General features: G+C 42.1%; 1 protein-coding gene across 1 annotated transcript in view; it reads right to left on the bottom strand.

Moving 5' to 3' along the window:
* The window catches only part of LOC119176965 (MAM and LDL-receptor class A domain-containing protein 2), a 217,568-nt gene that overhangs the window by 58,285 nt on the left and 131,783 nt on the right, over positions 1-27,500 (bottom strand). Inside the window, exons 41-50 of the mRNA XM_075878325.1 lie at positions 27,167-27,330; positions 26,116-26,365; positions 25,496-25,679; positions 24,189-24,439; positions 18,700-18,806; positions 15,986-16,153; positions 7,887-7,977; positions 7,384-7,539; positions 3,008-3,124; positions 1,901-2,085 (exon numbers count right to left, since the gene is read on the bottom strand). Coding sequence (XP_075734440.1) covers positions 1,901-2,085; positions 3,008-3,124; positions 7,384-7,539; positions 7,887-7,977; positions 15,986-16,153; positions 18,700-18,806; positions 24,189-24,439; positions 25,496-25,679; positions 26,116-26,365; positions 27,167-27,330 — 1,673 coding nt within the window. The remainder of the gene's footprint in view (positions 1-1,900; positions 2,086-3,007; positions 3,125-7,383; positions 7,540-7,886; positions 7,978-15,985; positions 16,154-18,699; positions 18,807-24,188; positions 24,440-25,495; positions 25,680-26,115; positions 26,366-27,166; positions 27,331-27,500) is intronic.

The raw sequence follows: 27,500 nt of genomic DNA, 5'->3' as shown, positions 1-27,500 counted from the left end.
CTGCCTGCGCCGATACGGCTCGTCCCTCGAACCGTGTATCAATAAACCCCCAGACGCCTACTGAGGTCGTAACAATATGTATATCTTGAAATTCATGATTTACCTTTTATTGTCGTGCTGCTTTTGTGGTGATTTCATTCACATAACATGTTGCAAATCTAGTATGGTATTAGATGACTGCATGATGAACATAACTGAAAGACTCTGACGTGTAAATCATGACAAGAATGTCATTTACGTCATGATTACACGCTACGTTCATGGTGCGCTCATGGTCGTTTCACTAGCTTCACGTATACCCCGTTTCGTATTACAGGACGTGAAAACATGACGAATGTAATGGCTGGTGCAAACACGATAATCACGAGATGCGTGTTATGTAAAACATGACTACAGGCAACGATCATAGTGCACTCGCGCTCGTTTCGCTAGCTTCACGTATACCCAATTCAGTGTTACGTGACGTCCATGAGGTAGGTAGGTAGAAACCTTGAGACTTACAAAGAGGGTTCTGCTTAAATTATGGACGACGCAACGACCAATGGAAAGAAAACGGTAGGTGTAACGCTAAGAGACAAGAAGAGGGCAGAGGGGATTAGGGAAGAAACGGGGGTTAAGGATATCATAGTTGAAATCAAGAAGAGGAAAGGGACATGGGCCGGGCATGTAGCGCGTAGACAGGATAATGGCTGGTCATTAAGGGTAACTAACTGGATTCCCAGAGAAGGCAAGTGGGTTAGGGGGAGACAGAAGGTTAGGTGGGCGGATGAGATTAAGAAGTTTGCGGGTATAAATTGGCCGCAGCAAGCACAGGGCCGAGTTGACGGGCGAGACATGGGAGAGGTTTTTGTCCTGCAGTGGACGTAGTCAGGCTGATGATGATGATGATGATGATGATGATGATGATGATGATGATGACGACGATGATGATGATGATGATGACGTACATGAATGACGAAGGTATACTACTGGTGCAAACATGATACTCGTGAAATGCGTGTCATGTATAGGAACGTGACATCATACCATGCCTATGATGTGCTCGTGGCCGTTTCGCTAGCTTCACATATACCAAAAATGGCGTTACGTGATGTGAATGGACGACGAAGGTAAATGAGACGTCCAAACATGATATATATAGATATACGTGTCATGTAAAACATGACTACATTGTACGTTCGTAGCGTGCTCGCGGCCGCATATACCAAATTTGGCAACACGTGACGTGAATAGAAGGCGAAGGTAAATGACACGTTCCAACATGATAATCATAACGTGAGTGTCATATAAAACTTGACTACATGCTGCGCTTATTGCGTGCTCGTGGCCGTTTCACTAGCGTCTCATATACCAAATTTCATATTGATTGATTGATATGTGGGGTTTAACGTCCCAAAACCACTATATGATTATGAGAGACGCCGTAGTGGAGGGCTCCGGAAATTTAGACCACCTGGGGTTCTTTAACGTGCACCCAAATCTGAGCACACGGGCCTACAACATTTCCGCCTCCATCGGAAATGCAGCCGCCGCAGCCGGGATTCGAACCCGCGCCCTGCGGGTCAGCAGCCGAGTACCTTAGCCACTAGACCACCGCGGCGGGGCCAAATTTCATATTGCGTGACTTGAATAGACGATACACACAAATGTCAGGCGCAAACATAATAATCTTTACATGAAAGTCATCTACGGCGTAATTTTCGTCCACCTCAAGACGTTTTGTAGATTTTAAAATGACATAACAAACTTCGTCATTCCTGCCCCGCATATCATCGATTCCCACTGTACGTGGGATCTGCCAATTTTTCCTGCACCTATGCTTCAGTCTCCGCTTTTTTTCTAAGCTTTGTGGGCCGCCACAACCCCAGCTATACATATACAAGTACTGACCACCCCATACCTTTGGCGCAACTCTTGCTTGCTTCACGTAAACGTTGAGAATAGACATATTTATCTTCTCGGCTGAATAGAGCCAGAAGGAGAAGTTGCACTCGGGCCCCGATTCTCTGAAAATCTTGGAATGGAGTTGCGCTCGTCCACCAGAAGAATCTTTCTGAAGGCTCATGCCTGGGCGCATGTAATGACCTGAGTGGGTGGGAGAAAGGTTGACAAAAAGTGTGTGAATCCTATTTTACGGTAAGACGAGACAATGGCAGAGCGTAGCAACAGTGTGAGACAAGTAAACGTTGGGAGTTGAGCCATACTTTCGAGATATTCACGCGACTGGCTACGCATAATACAACAAAAACAAAGGTGAACCAACCTCATTATAACAGCTGTAAACAGCGAATGACATAACAGACAAATTATTTTGCTTAATGAAGCAATGTAACGTAATCTTAACGAAAGAATCTCTTCAGTATATTTAAAACAAACGCACTTTTCCCGCTGTTCCTCGATAGTTAGCACATGGTTTAATTGGTTTAGAGGGAATATAATCGCAACAGTTTCATATCGATGCTGCGAAAACATTGATTCGACAGGTAGTACTCTAAAAGTTCATTTGCTATGCTTATGGCCATGATAATTCAAGTAAATGCAACGCAGAAAGAGAACACGAAGCAGAACAGAACCACAAATTACGGTTTAATTTATTTACAAATACTTGGAATTGTTTATATTTCTACAATCATGGTAAAGCATACCAGAGGTACAGGAAGTCATTGCAGTATCATTTTATGACTACTGCGAAGTAAAATATAGTTCATATCAGCACGAGGGCCATCATGTCCTATTCATGTTGGAGTCATTTATGATACAAACAAGAAAGAAGTTCGGGAAAAAGCGGATATTTGAAGTGATGAAAAATTATTCAATGGAAAAGACTGCAGTTATGATTTCTACTGAAGGACCTGTCTTCGTAAGGTCAGAGCTAGCGAAGGTAGGTCCACTTGTTGGAACGTTGACTCCAGTGGCATTCCCTCTCCTGCAGGAGTTTATGATGCCGTCTGTCAATGCATTTAACGAGGACTATGACAAACGAGCAATTGCACAGCTATTTTCTTACCCTTCATAGTTCCTAAGGTGTGATCGCCAGTGTCATCTCGAGCTCTCTGCCACTTATCTTTTTCGGACAACGAGCTGAACCAGCCGCAAAAATCCTTCTCGAAGTTGCAGCTTGATCCTGAAAAAAAATAGTATTTATTTTTTGTGTTTAAGCTACTGTCAAATTTAGGGGTATGTCATGATTACGTACTACTTACACTTTAAGTGCTACGATAACTTTTTCCTACCATTTTCAAAAGAGCAAACGACAAAACTTTGCTACCAGCACGTTAACTTTTGTAAATAGAGTTTCCTAAGAGAACTAATGATAAATATGCGCCAGGCTTGAAAGGTTGCAATATCTTCACTTTATTCGTAAGGATTAACTAGAGCAGAAAGACCAGAAATAAAATACGAGACAATAAACGCAATTGATGAACCAATGAGCACTATTTGTTAATATATAATTTTTTAAACCTAGAAACACTGCTCCTAGTGGGAAAACACCTACACAATTGAGCTCCCTGAAACAGCGGAGCCCCCGAGTAGAAAGACGTAAATAGTGAATAAAATTTCGCCGTCGAGAAAAGCAAGACCGATGTATGCAAAATATGACCTTTGAAGCGACAGTTCCTAAAACCCCTGGAATCACATGTCTCAATTAGAATGACATTTTGAATGCAAGTTTAATTGAAAAAAAAGTTTCAAAAAGACGCCTAAAACTCTACTTTCTATATTAAAATAAGAATCATCAATGATATTTTGTTTTGTTTGAGCACTACATACGCCCGCCTACTTAACCTAACTTACTTCTAACTTATAAAATTTTCTAAATGTGCCACAGTTATATCCTATCAAAAGTGTTCGGTGTCGTACCTGTTGAGAGGGCATGATGCCTGAAGTGAAGAACAAACTGTGAGCTCGGCAACCTGAATTAACGCACAACTACCGACTGAAGAATGGAGAAGCAAAGAAATAGGCATTGATTCATGTCGGTTTGAAGTAAAATTAGTGCAGCAATATTCGCAAGTTTTTTTTTCCTTTTCATATGTACCATGAAAATTTCTGACATAAGCTTTTTATTCCATCACTCTTTTTTTCACCGTCATAACAACTGATACGCTGAGGAAAATTTTGCGGACCGTGGGAGCACATGTCAAACAGCACCACTGCTCCTTCTGACGACTGCCTGCGAAGCTCAAGAGCGCGCACTGCACACACGCCCCTGGTTTGGATCCCGGCTGCAGTGGCTGCATTTCCGATGGAGGCGGAAATGTTGTAGGCCCTTGTGCTCAGATTTAAGTGCACGTTAAAGAACCCCAGGTGTTCAAAATTTTCGGAGCCCTCCACTACGGCGTCTCTCACAATCATATGGTAATTTTGGGACGTTAAACCCCACATATCAATCAATGCACACACGCGCCTTTTTTTACCTACCAGCCTGCTCGTTCGCTCTCTTCAACAGCGTGCGCAGCGGGACGCTGGAAAAAGCGCAAGGTGTCACTTCAGTGGTCACCGCTTAAACCCTGACAGAAAGGTCCATTTCCGAAACACCGATGCCGTATGCACGTTTTCGGCGCAGTGGAGCGTCTGGGACTAAGGCTCATAATGCACCGCGCAATATGTTTTATCAGTACTAATCACGGTACAAAATATGTGATGACGTGACAGCGTTAAAGAGCTCGTATCTTCGAAATTTTGGCGTCGGTTTCAGGGTCGTTGGTTCAGAGCGAAAAATCATCATTTTATGCGTGACCAAAATTGAGAACGATGCAAATAAAATACGTAATTGATAAAATGAATTTGAAGCAGAGTGGGGACCAAACCAGGGTTGTTTTGGCCCACGTGGGGATTGACCCCTGGTCGTTTGCGTGGCAAGCGAACGCTCTACCACATGGTCATGGCTCTGCATGTGAGAACAGTAAATTGTCTTCCTCTGCCTAGAAATGCAGTGAAAGGAGCTTTCATGATTCAAAAACACACGCGTCGTGCGCACATGCTTAAGAATGCAACATTTTAATATTGCAGTAATGATGCGTGGTACATGTGTTCATTGCCAACGGGCGTCAGAATATGTGATTATCACAATGGCTCCGTGGTTCAAAGCCGGTACCACACTACAAATGCCACACACGCTACGGCACCTATTTTCTTAGCGCCACGTAGTGGTGCACAGCGAATTCGAAACGGTTTCATGCATAAAGTGTTTGAAGTACGTGTAAGAGACAGGACGTCGCTACCGCGTTCAACTCCCAAAGGCGAAGCTTTATGGTCCCCTAATTTTTCTTGTCACGTTATCATCTCTCGGTGTTTCCGCGGTGACAGTAGGAGGAACCCCTTGCACTTCTAGCGTTCCGGTGCGAGTGCTCTTCAAGAGACCAAACGAGCAGGTTGACAAGTCAAAAAGCACACGTGTTCGCATCACGCTCCCTCGACCTTCGCAGGCAGCCGTCAAAAGGTGCCTGAGTGCTGTTCGACGTGCACTCCCCTGGTCCGCAATATTTTGACCGCCACTGTACCTAGTATTGGATTACTTTTAGACATGTGAGGTTGAAAGTCCCAAAACCATTATATGAATATGAGAGATGCCGTAGTAGAGGGCTCCAAAAATTTCCAGCACCTATGGGGTTCTTTAACGTGCACTCAAATCTGAGCACACGGGCATACAATATTTTCCACCTCCATTGGAAATGCAGCCGCCGCAGCCGGGATTGGATCCCGCGACCTGCGGGTCAGCAGCCAAGTACCTTAGCCACTAGACCACCGTGGCGTGGCATTGGATTTCGTTTGTATCAGTTTATATGAGACATTGAGTGAAATCTAGGATGTGGTCTTTTTTTTTTCAAAATCGCTCTATGAAATTCGTATACATGGAAAGCATTTCCTGCTTTTAGACCACCTATTCTTGCCCATTCCTTGTGTTTATTTTGACGATATAGTGCTATTTTTTATTATACTGTATTACCAACGCAGCTGTTTCTTTCTATTAGTATAGTGATAACACAATTATTGAAGCTACAATAAATTTTACAGAAACTTTATTCTTGGCCACTAGAATATTGTGAACATGCAAAGTGGCTGTGCTCAGTTGCTTTTAAATGGGGTTGCATTTCAATGCCCACTGAACGAGAAAATTTCGTATTACCATATGTCCGTGGCTTTGTCGTAAGACGAGCCAATATAAAAAAAAGTGTATGAAACAGAGTAAATTCTCTTGGCGGTGCAGAATTTAGAAACTAGAGCGTCACCCTCAGAACGAGTGCGTCTCCCCATTGCGCTCTACACACGCCCTTGAAGAATGTGACGACTCAATTAGAACGGTATGGCAAAGAAACAGGACACAAGGAGACAACAAAAAGGCACTCACAAATTTACACGTCTAACAAACCCTTCATTATCGGGCACCACAATGTTCTTATGCACATTTGCTCACCGCTGCAAATAACACGTTGAGGAACACGAAGGCTAGTTCATCAGTACATTCTTAGACCCTATTCATACATGGAAAACACGTCAGATAACGATCAGGCATATTCACTTCACTATTCAACATATTCGCAGGTATTCCATGCATATTTAGCGTCTGAAGTATTGCTCAAAAAGTACTATTTGTGCTCCTCCACGTCTAAATTTCCGTGGTGTGCAAAAAGTCTAAAGGAGCGGCACGGGGCCCGATGACAAAAAATTTCTTCAAAATGTACCACTGTGTCTTTGTTGCTTTGTCCTGTTTCTTTGCGCCAGCATTGTTATAAATATACGCCATAAGAACAAGCTCGCTTTTAAACTTTATGTTATATATCTAAAACATACAAATGCATTGGACCGGCCAATAAGAAAGAGTACACGGAAAACACTTTCTATGGAGGTGTTGTGCATCTTAACGAAATAGAACACCTCTGCATGACAAGATCTGTATGCAATATCGGAGTTTGTTAGGTCGCAAAATTTTGAATACGCAAAAAGTTAATGCCTACTCTAAGTTTCGACGACCGTGGTATGGGCCTTTCATTAAGCCCTTCCAGGTGCTGGCGAAAGGTACAAGTGAAAAGACAGACACCATGCCAGTACGACGCGACAACAATGTTTCCGTGAAGACCATAACTATAAACGGCTCTACTACAAAACTCTACGCTTGCGTTAACGATTAACTGTTCACCGGGGCCTAGACATCATAAAAACTAGAATCGAATCTTTTTTGGGAAGTGTTTTTAGATGGAGCTCTTAAATCTCTTCATTTTGGCAGGCGTGTATTGTCTTTCCTTTTTGTCAAGCCTCTTCCAGACCAGACAATTCATCTTCAAACCATCAATTTTATTAATATTCTTCCTGTCGTTTATTCTTGAGATCGCCACTTTGAACTATGCGAATTCACACAGTGGCATGCAGTTTTTGACATACCGCAGTCATTCTCGTCCGTGGCATCTTTGCAGTTGGCAATAAAGTCGCATCGCTGCGCAGGCAAGTAGCAGCCCTCGTCGTTGCAAGGAATACGATCCGGGCCACATTCCGGGATTGGGTTTGTTTCATTCGCCGGGACTTTTCCAGGCAGTTCATCTGTAACATTAACCAAAAAAATTGTTTGTTGTTCTTGCTTCATGCTTATGATTGAAGTGTAAGACAATACAACAATTTGCAGGCCTATTATTCGGTGAATACAATAATTTCTGTACTTGCCACCACATTCAGTTTTGTTTTTTGTTTTGATATATAGCTTTCTCTTCCAAATATTTGTCTGTGCTTCCTTTACTGAGTGCTTTTTTAGTTACATTTTATTTCCGTGGCCAGTGACAAGGTGGCTTATGCACACAAGAGACCGTGATTCTAAGCCATTTCGCAAATCACATTTGATAGGACGGAAACAAAGAGAGATGGGACGAGAACAAAGTAAATATGGAACGTACTTTCCGCTCTTCTACAGCCGTCGGTCAAGGTGATGTCGTCTAAGGCGACACCTTGTGTCACGTTGACACTGTACACGGCTTCTATAACAACCTGAAATAAAAAAAAAACATGTAGCAATTGACTTTACTCACTTTCACACGTATCACAAAATTATTTCTGTTCTCAATCTATCTAACAAGATTGAACATGGTAAGCGATGGCCATTACGATTACTAAACAAGAGATCTAATATTAGGCCTACTAAGAGAAACGTTTCATAACGTGGCGTGCTATGGCTTGCTCATACTGAACAAGATGGTAGTAACTGGCGAGAAAATGCTAAATTTGCCATGGAACCCGTGTACGTTGTCGCAACTCAAGACAACACTAGGAGCTATTATTGAAATTCATCAATGGTGGTAAACTGTTTTCGGCCACCACAGCGCCAGTTATAAGATTTGCTGCATTTCATACATAAAGCGCAAATATGGTAGCTGATGTGATTCTAACTTCACTTTGAGCTATAAAATATTTTAAAATGCTCCTGAAGCCACAAATCGTTATGAAAATATAGCATGAACTCTGCCAGATTAATGAGCTTAGACTACCCCCAATGATGTTTATTCAGCAAACAAGAAACATATGTAATATATACCACTTGAACTGGCTAGCATAGCCTTATTTCGCAGCTAAAAAAGACGATGGCGAGAGATGACACACGTGACACTGGTGATCATCGAATTTTTGTGGAAAGACTTGTTCCTGAATTCACGATATCCAGATCCTCGGTAAGAGTAAAGATACATTGCCTCGAGAACTTTCAAAAGCCTTTTCAATGCGAAGAATTTCTTAGCAAACTTCGGCGAGTTTGTCCGTATCTTCCTATCTATCTATCTAGCCACCTACGACTTTTAGCTCTCCAGCCGTTTGGATTATGGGATCTATACAAAAATTGGTATGGCATAACATGACTGGACGACGAGCATAAGTGAATAGTTATAACATGAAAATCATGATATGTGTGTTATGAATGTCATAATTTGCATGCCCCGCCGCGGTGGTCTAGTGGCTAAGGTACTCGGCTGCTGACCCGCAGGTCGCGGAATCAAATCCCGGCTGCGGCGGCTGCATTTTCGATGGAGGCGGAAATGTTGTAGGCCCATGTGCTCAGATTTGGGCGCGCGTTAAAAAACCCCAGGTGGTCGAAATTTCCGGAGCCCTCCACTACGGCGTCTCTCATAATCATATGGTGATTTTAGGACGTTAAACCCCACAAATCAATTATGATTTGCATGTCAGGGTTTTGCACCTCAAGCGCTAGTTTCTATCACATGCATATCACATAATGGCATGGGTGACATTAAGGCAGGACAAACGGGCCCTGACGTGCAAATCATAACATGCGTGTCATGTAACAGAAATACTACATACCACGTTCATGATGCGCTCGCGGTCTTTTCTCTGGCTTCACATACACCAGATTTGGTGTTACGAGACGTGGAGGCATGACGAAGGTATATGACTGGTGTGAACATGATAATCATGAATGGCGTGTCATATAAGAACATGATTACATACCACGCTCATGATGCGCTCACGGCCGTTTCGCTACTTCACATATGCCAAGTTTGGTAATACATGACGTGAATAGACGACGAAAATAAATGAGATGACTAAACATGATAATCATGACATGTGTGTCATGCAAAACATGACGACATGCCACGGTCATAGGGCAGGCACTCACAGCCGTTCTGCTAGTTTTACATGTGTCAAATTTGGTATTACGTGACGTGAATAGACGACGAAAAGAAATGACACGTCCAAAAATGACAAATATGACATGCGTGTTACGTACTACATGCTGCACTCATAGCCTTCTCGCAGCTGTTTCGCTAGGTTCACATATATCAAATTTGGATACGTGACGTTAATGAACGACTGAGCGCAAATGCCAAGCGCAAACAAGGTATTCATGACATGGAAGTCATGTACGGCATAATTTAAGTCGGCCTCGTAACGTTGTGCTGGCATATCAACCTTCCTGATAAGTGCTTCGTCTAAGACTACGGTCAGATATGGTTGCGTGGCAGTTTTTTGTTTACTTTCATTTACGTGTGCCGTAAGCTTGGGGAGGCATGTCAGCCGTCACGCTGCATGGGCTCCGGCTCGCAGTATTGCTTTGATGACACTCAGTCTAAGCGTGTCTGACCAGATTTGCTTTGACCATACAGACAGATTGATTGATATGTGGGGTTTAACATCCCAAAACCACCATATGATTATAAGAGACGCTGTAGTGAAGTGCTCCGGAAATTTCGACCCCCTGGGGTACTTTAACGTGCACCCAAATCTGAGCCCACGGGACTACAGCATTTTCGTCTCCATCAAAAATGCAGCCGCCGCCGCCGGGATTCTAACCCGTGCCGTTGGTTCAGTAGTCGCGTACCTTAGCCACTAGACCACCGCGGCGTGTTGACCATACAGACATTGCGGCGCCCGCATGATAGACCACGTAGATCAGACGCGCCGTGGACTGCCGAGTGTTTCGAGTTCCCGTTAACTCTGTAAAAAGAAACTGACCCCCACCTGGGCAACAAAAGGGGGGGGGGGGGTTGATACGTTATTGTCTAATTGCCTCAATTATTGTCTCACGGCATTGGCAGTAGGCGCGCCAATGGGCTTCTTCAGAGACTCAGCACGGCGCGGTGACTCCTCACATCGGTTCAGCTGCGGCCCAGCCACATGCTGTGTTCACGCACGCTGTTTTAGGGCAGCGCGCGTTGCAAAAACGCGGAGGCCGCCGACAACCTTTCGTCCCAGTCAACTCTCGAAAGCGAGGAGGCTGGTGACACCTGAAAGCGGGGCTGATGTTGCGATGCTCGGGCGCCCGGTCGAAGATTTTGCTTCGTATTGTCGCATTGACATGTCTTCGACTGCTTCCGCGTTAATCCTCACAAATGAGCTCGTAAGTGGAGCCACGGGCGGTCAGCGAGTGGTTCCTCTTAGAGCACACAAGGGTGAAGCGGATGATTTCCCCGTCGCCTAGAAGTTGACGTATTACAGGGAAGCCGTCGTACGGCCGCAAACCCCAGTACGTGTAGCTCTAAGTGTAGATAATTATGCACTGCTGAGTTCATCCGCACCTCTATGATTTTTTTAGTTTTCATTTATTTACATTTTGGTTATGTTATTTGGGGAGAAGGCATGAACCCGTACGTGCACGAAGGTGGCGTCCTAGTGGTGGGGTTTGGATTCACCAAATGTACTGTCCTATCAAAGGACTAACAGGCGATGATTCGCCGAGAGTTGTGCAAGGGTGGAGCACCGAGAAAATAAGAAGAGCCCCCGGAGCTCTGCCAAGCGCTCTGAAGCGAGCTTGCGGTGTTAGGCTCCATCGGCTCTACCGAATTCCATAGGGTTGCCCTACAGAAGACTGTCTATTTCCAAAGTGTTTTTCTTTTTTTTTTTGTAACTTTGATGTCCGTGCTTCTGTAACTTCTGTGCAGTCTCTAAATACAAGTCACCCTACTAGAACTTCTCAAGCGTTTTACTTCTTCAAGCGACCAGCAAGTCAATCGCTGCTATTTGCATAGCAGCAGCACGTTACTTCCTCCCACTTAGCTACACCACCTCGGGTGGTGCGTCTCGGGCGCCGAGTGGTGAGAGTTCGTTGCTACAACATCAAAAAGAGCCTGAATTTTACTCTGTGCATATCATCGATTCCCACTGTATGTAAGATCTACCAATTTTTTCATCAAAGAAAATGACTGAAATTGTGTCAGTCAGACGTCCGCTCTCTTGCTTGCCGTGGAACATGCGTTTTTTCAGTCAGACCTTTGAAGTGTTAGTCTAGCGCCCTCTGTAACCTGCCAGATGTCCCTTTCTTGATCTAGTAACAGCATATATATACTCTGTCTGTCATCAATTCTTCACTAAAGCTGTTAGTAGCACCTGCGGTGTCTCCTTCTATGTGTCCGTTTTGGGCTTCCACACTATACGCCATCAATGTTAGCAACCAATTTATAGTCCATGCCGATATCATAGTACACTGGGAGTGCAACGAAAACAAATAAGATAACTACAGTATAAAACATAATGTTGGGTAGGTTGGTATACAGCTATATTTTCAAGTTGTAGCGTACATAAATAGGAATGACAAAGACAAGATACGAACACGCTCTATAGACTTGTTTCTATTCTTCTCTTTTGTGCGCGCTGCGATTTGCACATGAATAGAAAGATAAACAAACCAACAATTGAGTGACGATTTCCCCACTAAGTGGGAGAGGGCTTATAACAAATACCGACACTATCTTAGTCCGGCGTAGCAATATATCGCAGACCCACGCGTCAGCACAATTCCCACCCTATTTATCATTACCGCAGGGCTCGACATCTTGGTTTTCGCGTTTTTTGGTCATTTATTTCAAGCTACGCATTCATGAAACCATGTTTTACAGTTAAATTTCTTATGCTATGTTGTACAAAAATGTCAGTGTTAGTAATGAAATATTTTTGATTAGGTGTGATCTCGTCGAAAACTTCAAAAATGAAACTGCATGTTATGAAAAGTTTCAGCAGATCTCACGTACCCTGGGAATCGATATTATGTAAAACAAGCGGAGGGAAGGAGACAGTGGTGTCATTTTTTTTTTTTGGGGGGGGGGGGAAGAACCTTGCGAAGTTTCTACAAAGAGATGTACAAGAATTGTACGCAAAGATATATGTTAAACTGTGGCGTATATTTTACATAACCATTTGTTTGCCGTAATGATGACAACAGCAAGTATCATCAGCCCCATAGCCAAGATAGTGTCCTATCCCCTCATCGCCCTTCCCCATTCTGATGAAAGGTCATCATTTGCGTAAACAAGTAATGAAAAATGGCATTTTTCTAAAATAGTTATGGTCTTAGGTATGTCATGGTCATGGTGTTAAGCAAATATTCAAGGTCTTAAGCCCCCTCCAAAAAATCTTGTCTTGCTATGTGCGTGGGTATTACCAAGACGATAAGCAATAAAGTTATGTGTAGCGCTTTAGCTTGCGAGGATGCAGCCCTCGCTGGTGCTACGCAGACAAACTTCCATGGACGGCACTTAAGTGTACAATCTACGTTATTCTAACGTGGCGCCTCTGTCATATGAGTAAATATCTGACATTTACAAAGTTAGATAGCCAGCACTGCAACCACAATTGACGTTTTATGAACATTACGCCGGTATGTGGTGTTTTTTAAAAGCAGTTGTGAGACTTAGCGGGATTTTAGGGGGAATAGCTGATTGTCACGCAGAATGCTTGGATTCGATTCCTGCTGGGACCCTTATTCTTTGTATTCCTCGGTTCAACGCTGTCAATAGCCCCGTTTTTTCAAGTTCTCACAAATAAAATATTGATGTCTGTTCTCGCCGGTCCTCGGTACATAAAAACTGCCAATCACCTGTTGTGAATACCCACATACCGCGGGCCGTGGTATACGGGTATGTATGTGCCACTAGGGTCTAGAGGAAATGATTTGATGACGTACTAGACGGGATTTTCGCTTTATTCAGGTCAAGATCATGGAGTTTTCTAAAATTAATTAGAGTGGACTCTGGTGCTGCGATCGTTCAGTGACCATGGGAATGACGAATAGTATACTGACTCGCCTAGTCTTCGTACTTGCGGGTGGCGAATCGCACCTGTGGCTTCGTTTATTGCTGTGTTTTGGTTTTGTTTAGAAAGAAAGAACGAACTATTTCGACCTTCGTGACCTCATTTGAAGTGGTAAGCCGGAAATATCAGGGTGGTAAAGCGCAACCGCTGAACATTTTCTTATTTTCGTTTCATGAGAAAACAGCTTCAAACCACGCGAAGACCAACATAGATAGATAGATAGATAGATAGATAGATAGATAGATAGATAGATAGATAGATAGATAGATAGATAGATAGATAGATAGATAGATAGATAGATAGATAGATAGATAGATAGATAGATAGATAGATAGATAGATAGATAGATAGATAGATAGATAGATAGATAGATAGATAGATAGATAGATAGATAGATAGATAGATAGATAGATAGATAGATAGATAGATAGATAGATAGATAGATAGATAGATAGATAGATAGATAGATAGATAGATAGATAGATAGATAGATAGATAGATAGATAGATAGATAGATAGATAGATACGCTAAACGTCGCCGAAGTTCGCTATGAAATGCTTCGCATTCAAAATGAAAGTGTACATTGTAAACATGGGCGTTATGAGTGCGCATTTTCATGAAAATGGCCCAAGTGGCATGAAGGTGAAATTTCGATATCTGTCAATATGGCTTAGTGTGTTATAGTTCGCTACACCAATGTTAAATCTTGAACATATCCAACACATGAAATCACAATGTCAACAGTGATATCACTCGTTCTTGTGTTTTCTTTTCCTTTCTATGATCGCACTGGCAGCATAGTGGGTGTTTCATAATTAATGTTAGCAATATTTAGATATGTTTATGTTAAAGACAGGACTGAAAGCCTGCTGTCCGTGGGGATGACCAAGTGGTAGAGAATGATACTTGGTAAGTAATTTCTAAATTCAGAAAATTTTAGTAACCTCTTTAGCAAATAAGGTTAGAGGGAATTGGGAAATTCAAGTGGCTTCACACCCTTTGTAGACGCAATATTGGATTTTGGAAAAATGTGGTTAAGGCACAGAGCTCTAGCATGACGCACATAGCACGCGAAATCAACGTTGGGTGCCACAATGGCCTCGCCCAAAGCGGCGACGTTGCTGCTTACGACACCCAGTAGCCGCCAGGCAGCACTCATCGGCTCCATCAATGTCACACCTTGGCCGTGATGAGACGGGAGGGACGCATCCTTCTATAACAACCATCCTCCCCCTCCCTTTATGTTTTCTTTATGTGTTGTACCCATCACATCTCCGGTTTCAGTGTGTTTAGCCGCACGTAATACTGGCTCTCTCTGGAAGGCGGCATCGAGCCACTTTGTCAGAAGTATTCTCTTTTCGAAAGGGAAACATGACGCTATCTCCTGAAGTGCATAACAGAGCATATTTCAACGGCATACCCTCGCATGCTTTCTCTGGAACCCACATCACACCACACATAGGGTGCATCGAGATATTACTGCACTAGGGATTTAAGTGAAACGCGACTGTGACCAAAAGAGCGAAAATTAGCGTGACTGTGAACCTATCATTATTGTCACAATAAAATTTCTTGTTACTCAGCACCATGATTGTGTGACAGTCCAATTTCTAGTGAAGTTGCCTTCAATACATCCCATGACGTAGCGTGCTGCGGCTGGGACAGAGGAGAGGGACACTCCCATACTGCTCTTCGTTGCTGTCATGATGTGCGGCACTATTTAAAATGATGATTTCTAACCATCTAACCCAGCAATGTCGCTTCAGTACATCGCTCTCAAGCATGCAGACGCTTAAGTAGAAGTTGTCTTGGACGAATCGGGGAGGGGGGGGGGGGGGGGGGGGCTCCTGTGTGTGAAATGAGCTTCTTTCGCTCTGTGTGTCATAGAGGAAAAAAATTCCGAAGATGGGCGCGTGGGTATTACCACTGCGAAAATGGGGGTAAGACTTTTGTAAACCTTTGCAAGGGCTAATATATCACGTTGGCTCATATATTCGGTTTGTTTACTTACGATGCTTTAAAAGAAATACAGCTCAAAGAACCTGAACGTAAAGCATTAGAATGCAGAATTAGCAGCTAGTAAACTGTTCGCTTCGTTTTCTCTCTCTCTCTCTCTCTCTTCAGCGTACAAAATATTCATTCTGCAATTAACTTCAGTGGTCTTACCCAAAAGTTAAAAAGTTATGTTTCCTTGAGTTGCTTCAATTTAACACTTTGCATTGAAATCCAACAAAATGTACTCAAAATGGTCCAGCTGTTGTCATGGTTTTGCAACTTAGAATTTAAAAATTTTATGTTTCAGCCTTTTACATCGCTAACCTATATACGCATTTTTATGTACGCTAACAAAGAAATTAGAATTCACCTCGAACATAAAGTCCTCTGAAGCAACAGACCCTTGAATGTTCTGTGTGTTAGAGTACAGAACATTCGCTCAGTTGAGCAATGTTCAAGATTACTTACTCTGAATGCTTGATCGTGGGTTCCGAGATCAATGTCCGTGCGTTCCCAGATATCTTGTCCTGTCACTGGCAGTGTTAACACATGCGCGTTCCCACCGGTTCCCAGGTTCGTCTGGCGGTACACATCCAGTGTGATACCTCGTTCGGGCAGGTTATACCAGAACCGCACCTTCAATAGTAAACGTGTAACATCAGCGAACTTTCATAGTATTATAAATGTTAGGCCGATTTGAGCGGCTGAGAATATTCAACACGTAATGCAACCAATTTCATGTACAGAATGTAACAAACAATCAACTTAAAAAAATCATGCAGGTGCTAATCAAGACGCTACCACTGCACTGGTGTAAACAACTTTCTGGTTTGTTTGTTTTTTGTTAGCAAAGAAAACACCTACATAGGATACCACGATTAAGTAATTATTATTTGTTGGGGCTTAACGTTCCAACACCTTGATGTAGTTATGAACCGTGCCATAGTGGAGGGCTATTGAAAACCACGCTAAGCTTCCTATATGACTCTATTGAGTTTCCGTTAGATGAACTATGAGGAGTTGTTTTATAGCCAAACCGCTTTATCCATTGTCATGCACCCCTAAAGTAATGTTATGGTTTGGCAAATGATCTGAATGTTTCCGTAAAAAAAGAACCTAGCTAGTTCACTTCTATTAGTAGATGCTCGCAATTTATAGCTTGCTTCAAAGACACCTACATTATTACACTTGTATAGGAGTATTATAGCATTTTGGTCCAGGGTAAGCGTGAATCTCTAGTCATTGGCTGCTTTTTTTTTTTCTTATCGTGGTATCTAAGATTTCAAGAGACGAACGTTCTTGTGTTTTCTCCCGTTATCTCCAGTGTTCCTGCAGCACTAGGGCCGTGACGTGTCCGAGCTTGTTGAACGTCTAAACAGATGGTCCTAATGTTGTGGCATAAGCAGTGGCTCGTATGTGGTCTACCTTCCCGTTGATGAGCAGTTATTGCGCAAACAACAATTAGTGATTGTTTTTCATTATTTCGATGTTACTTTGTGTGTGTGTGTGTGTGTCTTATTGTGTTAACATACTACGGAACTATGACATATTATGACATACGAAGTTATGTAACCAGTAAAATGACAACCAATGTCGACGTAAAACAGACGGCTGCACATGTTGACTGATTACGACGTTGACTGAAATTCCGTAGTGTTGTTGAATATTATCAATAGCAGATGAAATACATCGCAATGGAGGGCTTCGACGCATTACGTTTACCTGAATGGTATTTCTTAGTGTGCATTTACACCTAGGAAAAGGGGTTTTATTGCGACAGAGTTAAAGAGCTCATTTTTGCAGCAATTCCCGCGTCAGTGTTGGAATCGGCGTCATTAATTGTGAGCAAAAAAATTATCATCTTGTACGTGATCGAAAAATTGAGAATGATGCATAAAGAATTCTAATAAAAATTAAGGATTTCAGTGCAGCTTGAATCTGGGTCGTTTGCGTGGCAAGCAAGTGTTCTACCACAGAGCCATGCCTCTGTTTGTAAATGCAGCGAAAATAACTTCCTCTGTTTTATAATACAGTGAAAGCAAATGGCATGCTTTTCAAACACACGTGTCTTCTATGCATGATCCACATTGCAGTAATAAGGCGTGGTACGTAGTGTAAATTGCGATGTAGTGTCAGAACATGCGATTATCATGAATTACTGCTTTAAATCAGGTCACCTACTACAAAAGGCACACACGTTGCTACGTCTTGTTCGCCATGGATGCAGAACAAGTTCTAAAATATTTCACGTGCTCGACGGCCCGTAAAGCATGCTACCCATTACACAGAATAAAGCCACATATGAAAGCTTCACTGACTCAAGCTATTTCAACTGAGTACGCACTAGGGACAGGTTATCGCTATCGCGTTCAACTCTAAAACGCGAAGCTTAAGGATCGCCCCCGACTTTTTTATACTTTTTCATTTTTATTGCCCATTCATGTTTTGCTCCTATGAAACGTCAGTTGATTCAGCCGAAAATCAAACCCGCGGCCTATTTTACAGCCTTGTCATATCTCGTTGAACCACCGCGGCGAATAGCCCACATTATTGTACAATTACGGCTTTTGAACTCACTAAAATTACTGTGATGCGAGCATATACGGTAAATCCGTACAAAACAAATAACTTTGTCATTACCCAGCGTTGCTTAGAACTAGGTGCACATTAAATAACCTCTGGTTGTTGAAATATACGGAGCTCTCCACTACCGCGTCTCTCTTAATCATAGCGTTGTTTTGTGACTTTAAACTGCAATGATATTATTATTATTATTATTATTATTATTATTATTATTATTATTATTATTATTATTATTATTAGCCCAGCGTCAAGATAACACTGACAGGCTTAGTGCACAATCTTAAGCATTTAGCGGGGAATGTAGAACATTTTTATGGTGTGCTTAACTAATTCTTCGGATAAAATGTGCCAGTCGTTATGGACGCAGCATGCTAGTTCGAAGCGCTAAAAATGAAAAAAACATCAGACATAACGATGCCCTTCGTTGCTTGCGTTCTCTATTTTTATGTTTAATCGCTTTGTTTTTTGCCGTCTAAAACAGTATTGCTTGAGGCAGTCATAAAATAGGTTGTGTATCGCTCCGGAAAGCCATCGTTACGTATGTCAAACGCAGATACTACAGATCGCTACAGGTCAATAACCAACGCAAGTATGCTTACGTGACAGGTCAGTTTGGGGTTTGTGCTGATGACGTAGGATGCCAAGCGTGCACAACTGGTTTCCTTCATTGGTTGTTCCCATGGATTGTGCACAGCTATATAGGCACCTGTGGAACGGCATTTCATTATATTGCTTTATTACTACAGCAAAAAAATGACATTACGGTACCTAACTAGGAGTCAGTATGGTTAAATATAAAATCATTTGTATATGAGTAAGATTTTCATTCAAATTAAAGCGCTACATCACAAATTCAAAAGCTACGTTTGGAATATAAAACATCATATAACTAACGGCTGCGAACAAATTTGGGCCACACGACATTGTGCAATACGCGCAGTGTTCGTTCTCATCACACCGCTTTCACTGGCCAACGTGATGCCTACGAGACAGATGACAGAACATGAGGCTTTGTTTTATTAGCAAGAAACCCTGAAGCTGAGAAACAGGTTTGGGTAGTATTTTTTTTTTTGCACCCAATGGCTTCAGAGAGTTCGTAGCGTTGAACAATCTGTTTCACACGCGACATAAGCTTCAATAATAATGGAGCAGGAATATAAGAGTGTATAACGAGGGACAGTGTCACAACGTTTCTCATCAAACAAGAGTGATTACTCGTCCACACGCGCATCAATTTGTCCTAATATTTTGCAAGCGATACACCTCGTCTCTTTTTACAGAATCTCATTGCTAATGAGTTCTATTATGCATGCTGGCTGATGACAGCATAGTGGTGTTCGGTTCAGTGGGCATTACTTGAAATTGAAGAAAAGAGAATATTTCTAACAAAGTAGGTAGTTTCATTGAAGTACTCGAAGTTGTATGTCTGGCAGCTATATCCTAAATCTTCTTTCCAACTGAAAATTCCCACAACTGCCACATTAGTCGTTATTTTGTGTCGTTGGCATAGACCCAGGTGTATCACAAAAATAGATGCGAGGCCAGTGCTTTGAATGCAAGGATCACATCATTTCTTACGCCACACCGGTGTATTGTGCTTCGAGTTCGATGAGTAACATGGCTCGAAATACAGTGCCTAGACAGTAACCGAAGAGGAAAGAAAAATATGATTGATATGTAGGGTTTAACGTCCCAAAACCACCATATATATATGACAGACGCCGTAGTGGAAGGCTCCAAAAATTGCGACCACCTGGGGTTCTTTAACATGCACCCAAATCTAAGCACAGGGGCCTACAGCATTTCCGCCTCCATCTGAAATGCAACCGCCGCAGCCGGGAAGAAAAATAGGCTTTTGAAAGAAAAATAGGCTTTTGAAATATATTCGGAACGCTTGGAGTCGTTACCAATGATCTTGCTCCATATACTGTTTAATAGCTCGGAGAACCAAATCGAGCCGGTACATCAGGCGCGCGAATTCGAGCGCTTGATGAGTATTTTGGGTCGGGCCCTGTCTACAATGCCACTTAATGACCGAATACTCCCCCTTATTAGTTCAACCTCATGCTGTAGTCCAATTATTCTGAGCTGAAATACCAGGAATTTATTGAAGCAGTCTTTGTTTATTAAACGGACTACTTCATTGTCAGCTAAATAGAGATATCGTTTTATAATAAAGTGTACATTTTACTCTTTCCCTGTTTCCCTTTGTGCGTTTTGATTCTATGCTAAGATTTATTCTTCTTTTCTATTTTTTCTTCATGCGAAAAGAGGGCAAGAGGTATGGAATAACTACGATAAAGAAAAATAATTGAATCTCCACTAGCCGCTATGCTCGTCAACTACACCCACACAGCAGTAAATAAAAAAAATGTCGTGTACTAATTGGCGAATATACCTATAAGTACCATGAGGCAGTTATTCAGGGCATGTACAGCCATGTTGAAAAATTTTAAAAGAGTCTGCTACACGTGAATGCTGATGCGGCGCGAGAAAATTATGTTACCAGTGAGTTATCGTAAATACCACACTTTTGCTGGTGAGAAATGTGGTTTTCCTCTATCGCAGCCTAGAATAAATTGGCTTCTCCTATACAGACGTTGGAAAAATGAATAAAGGCCGTCCGTGGGGTAAAATGCGACAAAAGTTGATGTCTGCTTTTCATATGTCGTATATGCAGTGCGCTGGTGCTAAGGGCAAATAAGTGAAAGAAAGGGACGAGTGGAAAAGTACCGCGAGCACGGGAATATCGGTGGGAGAGAGAAAAACAGTAACATATTGAGCGAATGAAAAATTAAAAAAGATAATTTATTAACACATAGAGGTGATCTTTTGTGAAGCCCAGTGTGACCAGACAGGTGCGACAGAGATTGGGAGGCTTTAGGTTTGGCGCTTGCCGCACAAAACAAACCATCGAGTCAAGTTGGAAGCGAAATCGTTTGAATTCAAGTAAAATTATTTTGATTTCATTGTTGCAATATTCCCAGCAATACTTTACCCACGTTTCAAGAAGAGTCGCCTCGTCATCGATAATGGATGATAAAACAAACATGTAACAAAAAAACAATGAACTATTTACTGTGAAAAGTTCGATGACCAGCGAAACTGTATAGTGCACCACATGGAAGTGACATGTCCGTAGCACGTTTTGCGAAGGCTTCATTGCAATCTACTATGTGAAAAATCTAACTTACAAAAAATGAGCTAGCACTGATACTCTTGAGTGAGCTTCTTTTTTAAATGTCCCTGCACGGTTGAGAAGACGTTTTTTTCTGGGGAAGTATAAGCCGTCTAGAATATGACAACCTGAAGCCTTTTTTAATCCTTTATTGTTGCTTCGAGCTGCATTTTGGATGGAGGCAAAAATTCTGTAGGCCCATGTGCTTAGATTTAGGTGCACGTTAAGGAATACCAGGTGGTCAAAATTTTCGGAGCCCTCCACTACGGCGTCTCTCATAATCACAAGGTGGTTTAGGAATGTTAAACCCCACAAATCAATATTGTTACCTCGAGGTGTTCGAGCATTCTAGAAGAGTGCTAACATGGCAGCTGCTGGTTTGATTTCATCGTCGTCCTGTGAGAATGGCTACAGCCATCTGAGGGAGCCTGAGGAAACGACTTTGAACTCGTTAAAACCACAAAATTCCGGATCTTAGCCATATAAAAAAACGCTGTAATAAAATAATTTACGGTTGCAACACGTTTATGCACGACCGTCAGAGACCAAGCTCATGCCTGGAGACTAATTTCTATATTTCTACATAGTCATCAACCATCAGCGTTTCTTCGCCTTCTCGAAGTAAAGTGTACATAGGGCGCGACTTTTCATTTATATACAGTTACCCAGTTACAGCAAGCAACACTTCAAGATTCCTAAGCTGCTCTTCGCTCTCACGTGCCTACGGAGTTCACAGAAGGCACCGTACTGGAGAATCACTTTTTCAGGCAACTCCTAATCCTGGAAGCAACAAAGGAGCGCTGTCTACGTACACGGACTACTTCGTTGGAAACGCAGGGCCGTTCAGCAGTTAGGTAGAAAAGTATTCACGCTAACTAGGTCAGTTATTGGGTTTGCTGGCATATGCAGTGCAATGTTATGTCAAAGATCGAATGTTAACTGTAAAAATTATGCGATCATACTAATATTATGCACAAGGCCTTAACCTAATCTGGAGTCTTCAAGAAAAAAATCAAGGATTTTAAGTTTTCATCGACATGTTTCGATGCGAGAAGACAAGGTCTTCACACATTGAAAGGCAACATTTGTCTATAACAGGGCAAAGTTAATGTTTCTAATAGCTACGTAAAAGTAGCCTTCGATGATATTTCATTAGGTTTAAGAAATGAAAAAAATTAATTTGGTATGTCACGTCGTGGAGGCACGTCATCAAGGTAATGTATTTCAGAGCCCTTTCAAGCCAAATGCGAAAATCAGCATGCCGGTAAATAAAGAGCATGGACCATCAGCAGTAGTTGTCTCAGTACCAACCACCACAAAAACGTTTCTGAGCCGTACGAACTCGAAATAAAAGGCACCTGGAAGCGCAACCTAGAATTATACATGGCACATTAGCGTTCATTCATGTTTGAAAGATAGCACAATAGCCTGCAATGAATGAAGGAAATACGCAGCTGTGATTCCAGTCATAGCAACCCTCAATATGGGGAAAGCTGCAGGCAGTAATTCAGTAAGCTGATTTGGCATGAGCTTGTTAAATTGAGTTTGTTCGTTAACTTCAGCAGCTTAAATATATATACGGAAAAATTACGAGCATTCCTATTAAAAATTCTACGTCTTACTCAAAGATGGAGGCCACACTAGCAAAGCTTTACACTCGTAAGTGTTCTTCGCTGTTTAGCATTATGATTGGCTGAGCAGTTCTCTTAGGAGTAATTAAGTTAGATTCTTTTTAAATACAGGACCAGAACATTCACTGCAATCTTTTTGATGGGGCAGGTTTGTATGTGTTCAATTCAAAACATGAGTAGATGATGAGAGCAACAACGTATACTTCTTAGAACTTGTTGTTGGGCTAGTTGGTACTTCGCGATCACGTAAGTAAATTTGGCGAAGTTTGGAAATCCCACAAATATTTACACATTCACACTCCTCCACACGAAAAGTGCAGTGTGTGCTAATTGTGTGGATGAGTGTGTAAATGTGGAAGTGTTTTACGATTTTCAAGTTGCGTTAAATTTACTCACAACATGGCAGCGTATACGAAGCTAGAATCAATTGGACGGCTACCTGATTGTCACGAAATACTACCTATGCATTTGAAAATTTTCGAGTAACTGATTCAAGCGCAGAGTAGCAGCTGGTGATCTAACGTGAGCCAACTGAATTTCCAGTATTATGTACGCATGCTTCCAGAGCCATGAAAAGCTGTTCATTGAAGGTGTTTCACAAAAATAAACCGCGGCATTCTCCATATTTCCGAGTTACCTAGCGATTGCTAATAAGTGTCTAAGACGGGTTTGCCATATAAAATTTACCTATTGTTTATTCAGCTTTGTTTGCCCATTTTTATCCTATTCATTTATGCGGACTGCATACGACCGCTATTTATTACTCCTTCATAATAAACAGGGATATGAAAAGCGCATATAAACAAAATAAGTGGACCTCAGCAAGTCACGTATTGTGTAGGGCCGAGAAATGGTGGCCAGTAAGAGCAACAGAGGGGATACCAAGGAAATGGGGAAAAAAGGAAAAAAGCCTAGGCCGGCAGTGACAGTGACATAACGAAGAACTTGAAGAAGTTTGCAGAGATCAAATGGAATCATCCCGAGAAAGATGGGAAAAATTGGAGATCTGCAGGAGAGGCTTTTGCCCAGCAGTGGGCACTAAAGAATATGCTGAAAATTGTACTGTGCGTGGTGGTGAAGGTGAGGACGATACCGAGACAATTAATTTTATCTGTGAGTAACTACTGACAGAAATGCAATAGAGTGACAACATTAAGTGTCCCTGCTAAAGAACGCCCTTGAATGCTGCGGGGTAACTTATGAATAAACAATAAAAACTTCATTCGCCACGTTAGGCAGTTACATGGAGCATCTGCTCCAAGGAAAGCGTCTCCCAAACCTTGGCCGCTCGATGTGGAGTGGTCGGTCAGGGGTAACTTGCTCTCCGCCTCACGAGCGATCCTTCTCGACCACAGAAGGCGGGCCTCTGGAGTCACGTCGTTTGTCCAATCTTCACAGTGAACATCTTCAAAAGAACACCTACTCCTGACTGAAGAGCACGCCACGCTTGTCTCGTCGCTACCATCCTCACAGTCCCATGCTTGGTCGCAAAGCCGACTTCTTTCTATGCACCAGCTGCCCTTGATGCATCTGCAACCAAAACTAACATGTAAAGTTTGGGAAAACTTCATGCTCTGGCCCAATTCAGCAACACAATGAATGTTTATGTTGTCAGAGATAATCAAATGCGATGAGCCACTCGCAGTCGTCGTGTTGGTTTCTGCCTATGCGTTCGTCTTTGAGTTTTTTTTCTAGCTTCCGTTAATTGGCTTTCGTCCGAATACACAATTAAAAATTAACTTTTCAAGATACTTCACATAAAAAACCCCTGTGAGGAGAATGTAAAAAATACTTTCATTTGTATACTATGGTTAGGGGCGGGAGTATCCCGAGACTGTCACTTTCTCTTTGTACGTCAGTAAAGTGAATCTCCTCATGTTGATTGTCATGGAAACCACATTTATTTGCCCAAACACGGATAATATTTACTGACATGCATAATGCCACTACATAAAAAAATTGTATGTCAACCTGCGCTATTCTCAGTGCATTTCACGGATGCCTTTCAGCTGCGACTTCGAACCATTTTAAACCAAATTAGTGTAAACGTTCGCGAAAGCTTCTTTTAGAAACGTTATTACTTCTTTTATTTGCAGTTTGCAAGAATATGTTTTTTTATTTGGGATGAAAGTTTTCACGTCTTCCGAATAGTTATTAGATTAATTTGTAATATTGCAACTTCACGTGCTGCGTAGTCGTCGAAGGTATTAAAATGCAATGAACGCATCAGTCTACTTGAATTACAGTTTCTCCATAACATGTCAATAATTCTTGTCCATGACTTGTTCACTGCGATCTCTGACTTTTGTACAATATAGTACAGTCCCGTGTTCAGCTGTCACGCTTCTATACAATCCCAGTAAATATCTTAGCCAGAAATGGTACAGATTTTGTTTGTTCTGTTATGGAGTTGATTTTTAACCCAGTTTATAGCTCACTAAGTAAGTGAGCGGAAGAAAATGGGGCATGCAGAATTAAGCCTTTGTTAAACGGCCAAGCTTTCCCAAAACCCCCCTCGATGCACTTTACAGACAAATGAAAGAAAAAGAGTGACAATGAGACTATTAGTGAGATTATTTCGATCACCTGAACAAATCTTCGGGACAACTAGAACCTCGCTGTGGTGGCGGCTCACATTCAACAAAGTTAAGGTCGTCGAGAGCTTGAACAAGCTTCTCGCTACTGCCCCTCCAAGCCCGCCATGCAAGGTGAGCGCCCCGAATGATTCCAACTGGTATCTTCACTTGCATCCACTCCCTCGGGCGCGTGCCTGTGTGAAGAAGCATTGAAGTTCTTAAGTCAATGCGAGTGAATAACTTTCTGAGCTGCCTTTTCTTTAACCGACGAACATATTATGTCAACGCCGCACAAACGAAAATGCTGAATGCGACACTTAGACTTAATGTGTCTTTATAAGTGCAATACAACCATGAAATATTTATAGAGGTGGTTTTAATATCAGTTTCTCTATGCCATGTCCACTAACACAATGTACTTCTTATATAAAAATTGTATATCCGCTTTTAAAATAGTACGTCAGCTTACTCGATGTTATAAGTACAACAGCCGGAAGAAGTCTGTACGGGACCGAATGCATGAAATATTGCAACTTCTCTATGAAATCGTTTTAGGATCTCTGACACAAGCAATATTATTTCGTACGTGGACTTTTCCCAGAGTTCTAGAGTACATGGCAGTGTGCTTACGGAAAGCGGTCCAGAGAGGCCTTTCGTGGACACCTAGGTTAGATGCGTAGAGCATCAGCTGCAAGAGACAGCTGTCGGAGCAGTAGTACCATGCCTGGAGCCGGCAGGAGCCCGCCGTGTACGACAGTGGTTGTGGGGAGTACAACAAGCTGGCGTCTGTCATTCCGCCGTACGCCGAATTAGCGAGAGCGTACCAACCCCGCTGTGTTCCTTCCGAATGATCGATTCGAGGCCGCATGGCGACGTTTGCCTGGTGGTAAAAACCATGAAGCATCGTGAGAGTTAGTATTCTTTCAGTCGGTGAATCCAGCTCTCATTCGCTACAAAGAATTCAAGTTAAGAAAACTGACACTGTTTTTTTTTTCCCGGTGTCACAATCGCTGCTGCTGTGGGATAGAAACGTTCCAAATTGTTTGTTGCTGTGTGGTTTCACGGCTACAATTAACGCCTGGTGTACTGTGTTGTAAGAAAGGAAAGCACTAATTACTACACAAACTCTGTCAAAGTGTTCGCGAAGTACGAATAAGCCTCCGACGGACATTTAATTTATCACCTTGTGTGCCATAAATTAGTATTATGTAAGAAACAATATAGCGATATAAATTTGAAAGTTATTAGGCCTTTCTTGCATTGTATTTTTAGTTTTTTGTTTTTTTTCTTATTTTTTTATTTAGTAGAAGGAAAGTCTGCAATTTTGGATGTAATGGTCCATATTATGTGGCAGCCATACCATTCTAGCTACACACAGTGTAGTATTTATGATACATCAAGGGCCTGACGTATTAACAATGGAAGTAAGCAACTATGTTAATTGACCAAAACAATCAAATAGACTGTAATAATTTACATGGTAATCATCAATAAGCCACAGCGTTCTACCTAGACAAAACCAAACATTTTCTAACCTGCGTGAGTGTTGTTTTGACATACGCAGTATTTGAACGTGCCATGTGTGAAGGCGCTACATGTTACCTGCTACTGATTATTCCATACCGCGAGAAACAATTAATAAGAAAACTGAAGGCGACTCATGAAATATGAGTTCTCTTACCTTGTCAGATTTATCATTGGCCTGAATGACTTTCCACGTGAATTCGTCATCAAAGAAATAGGAAGTGAACCGTCGAGAGGCAGCAGCCGGAATCACGAGTGAGGCATTGTTTGTGACGGCCCACCCGCAAAGATTAGCCTTCTCGAAGTCACAGCTTGGTTGTACTGAAACAGTTGGAACAGTCATAAGGACAGCATTTGCATGCCGCAGTAAATGTCACGTCATATTTACAAAACTGATTTCACCTTCATAGTGAATCAAAATAGCTCGGGAGATAAAATACAAAAAAATGCAAAATACTGAGCGAAATGCCAATGGACAAATGAATCTGGAG

The sequence above is a fragment of the Rhipicephalus microplus genome, chromosome X (genome assembly GCF_043290135.1).
Source record: "Rhipicephalus microplus isolate Deutch F79 chromosome X, USDA_Rmic, whole genome shotgun sequence".
Classification (NCBI taxonomy): Eukaryota; Metazoa; Arthropoda; class Arachnida; order Ixodida; family Ixodidae; genus Rhipicephalus; species Rhipicephalus microplus.
The sequence above is the reverse complement of the archived record's forward strand: the minus strand, read 5'-3'. Positions and strand labels throughout refer to the sequence as shown.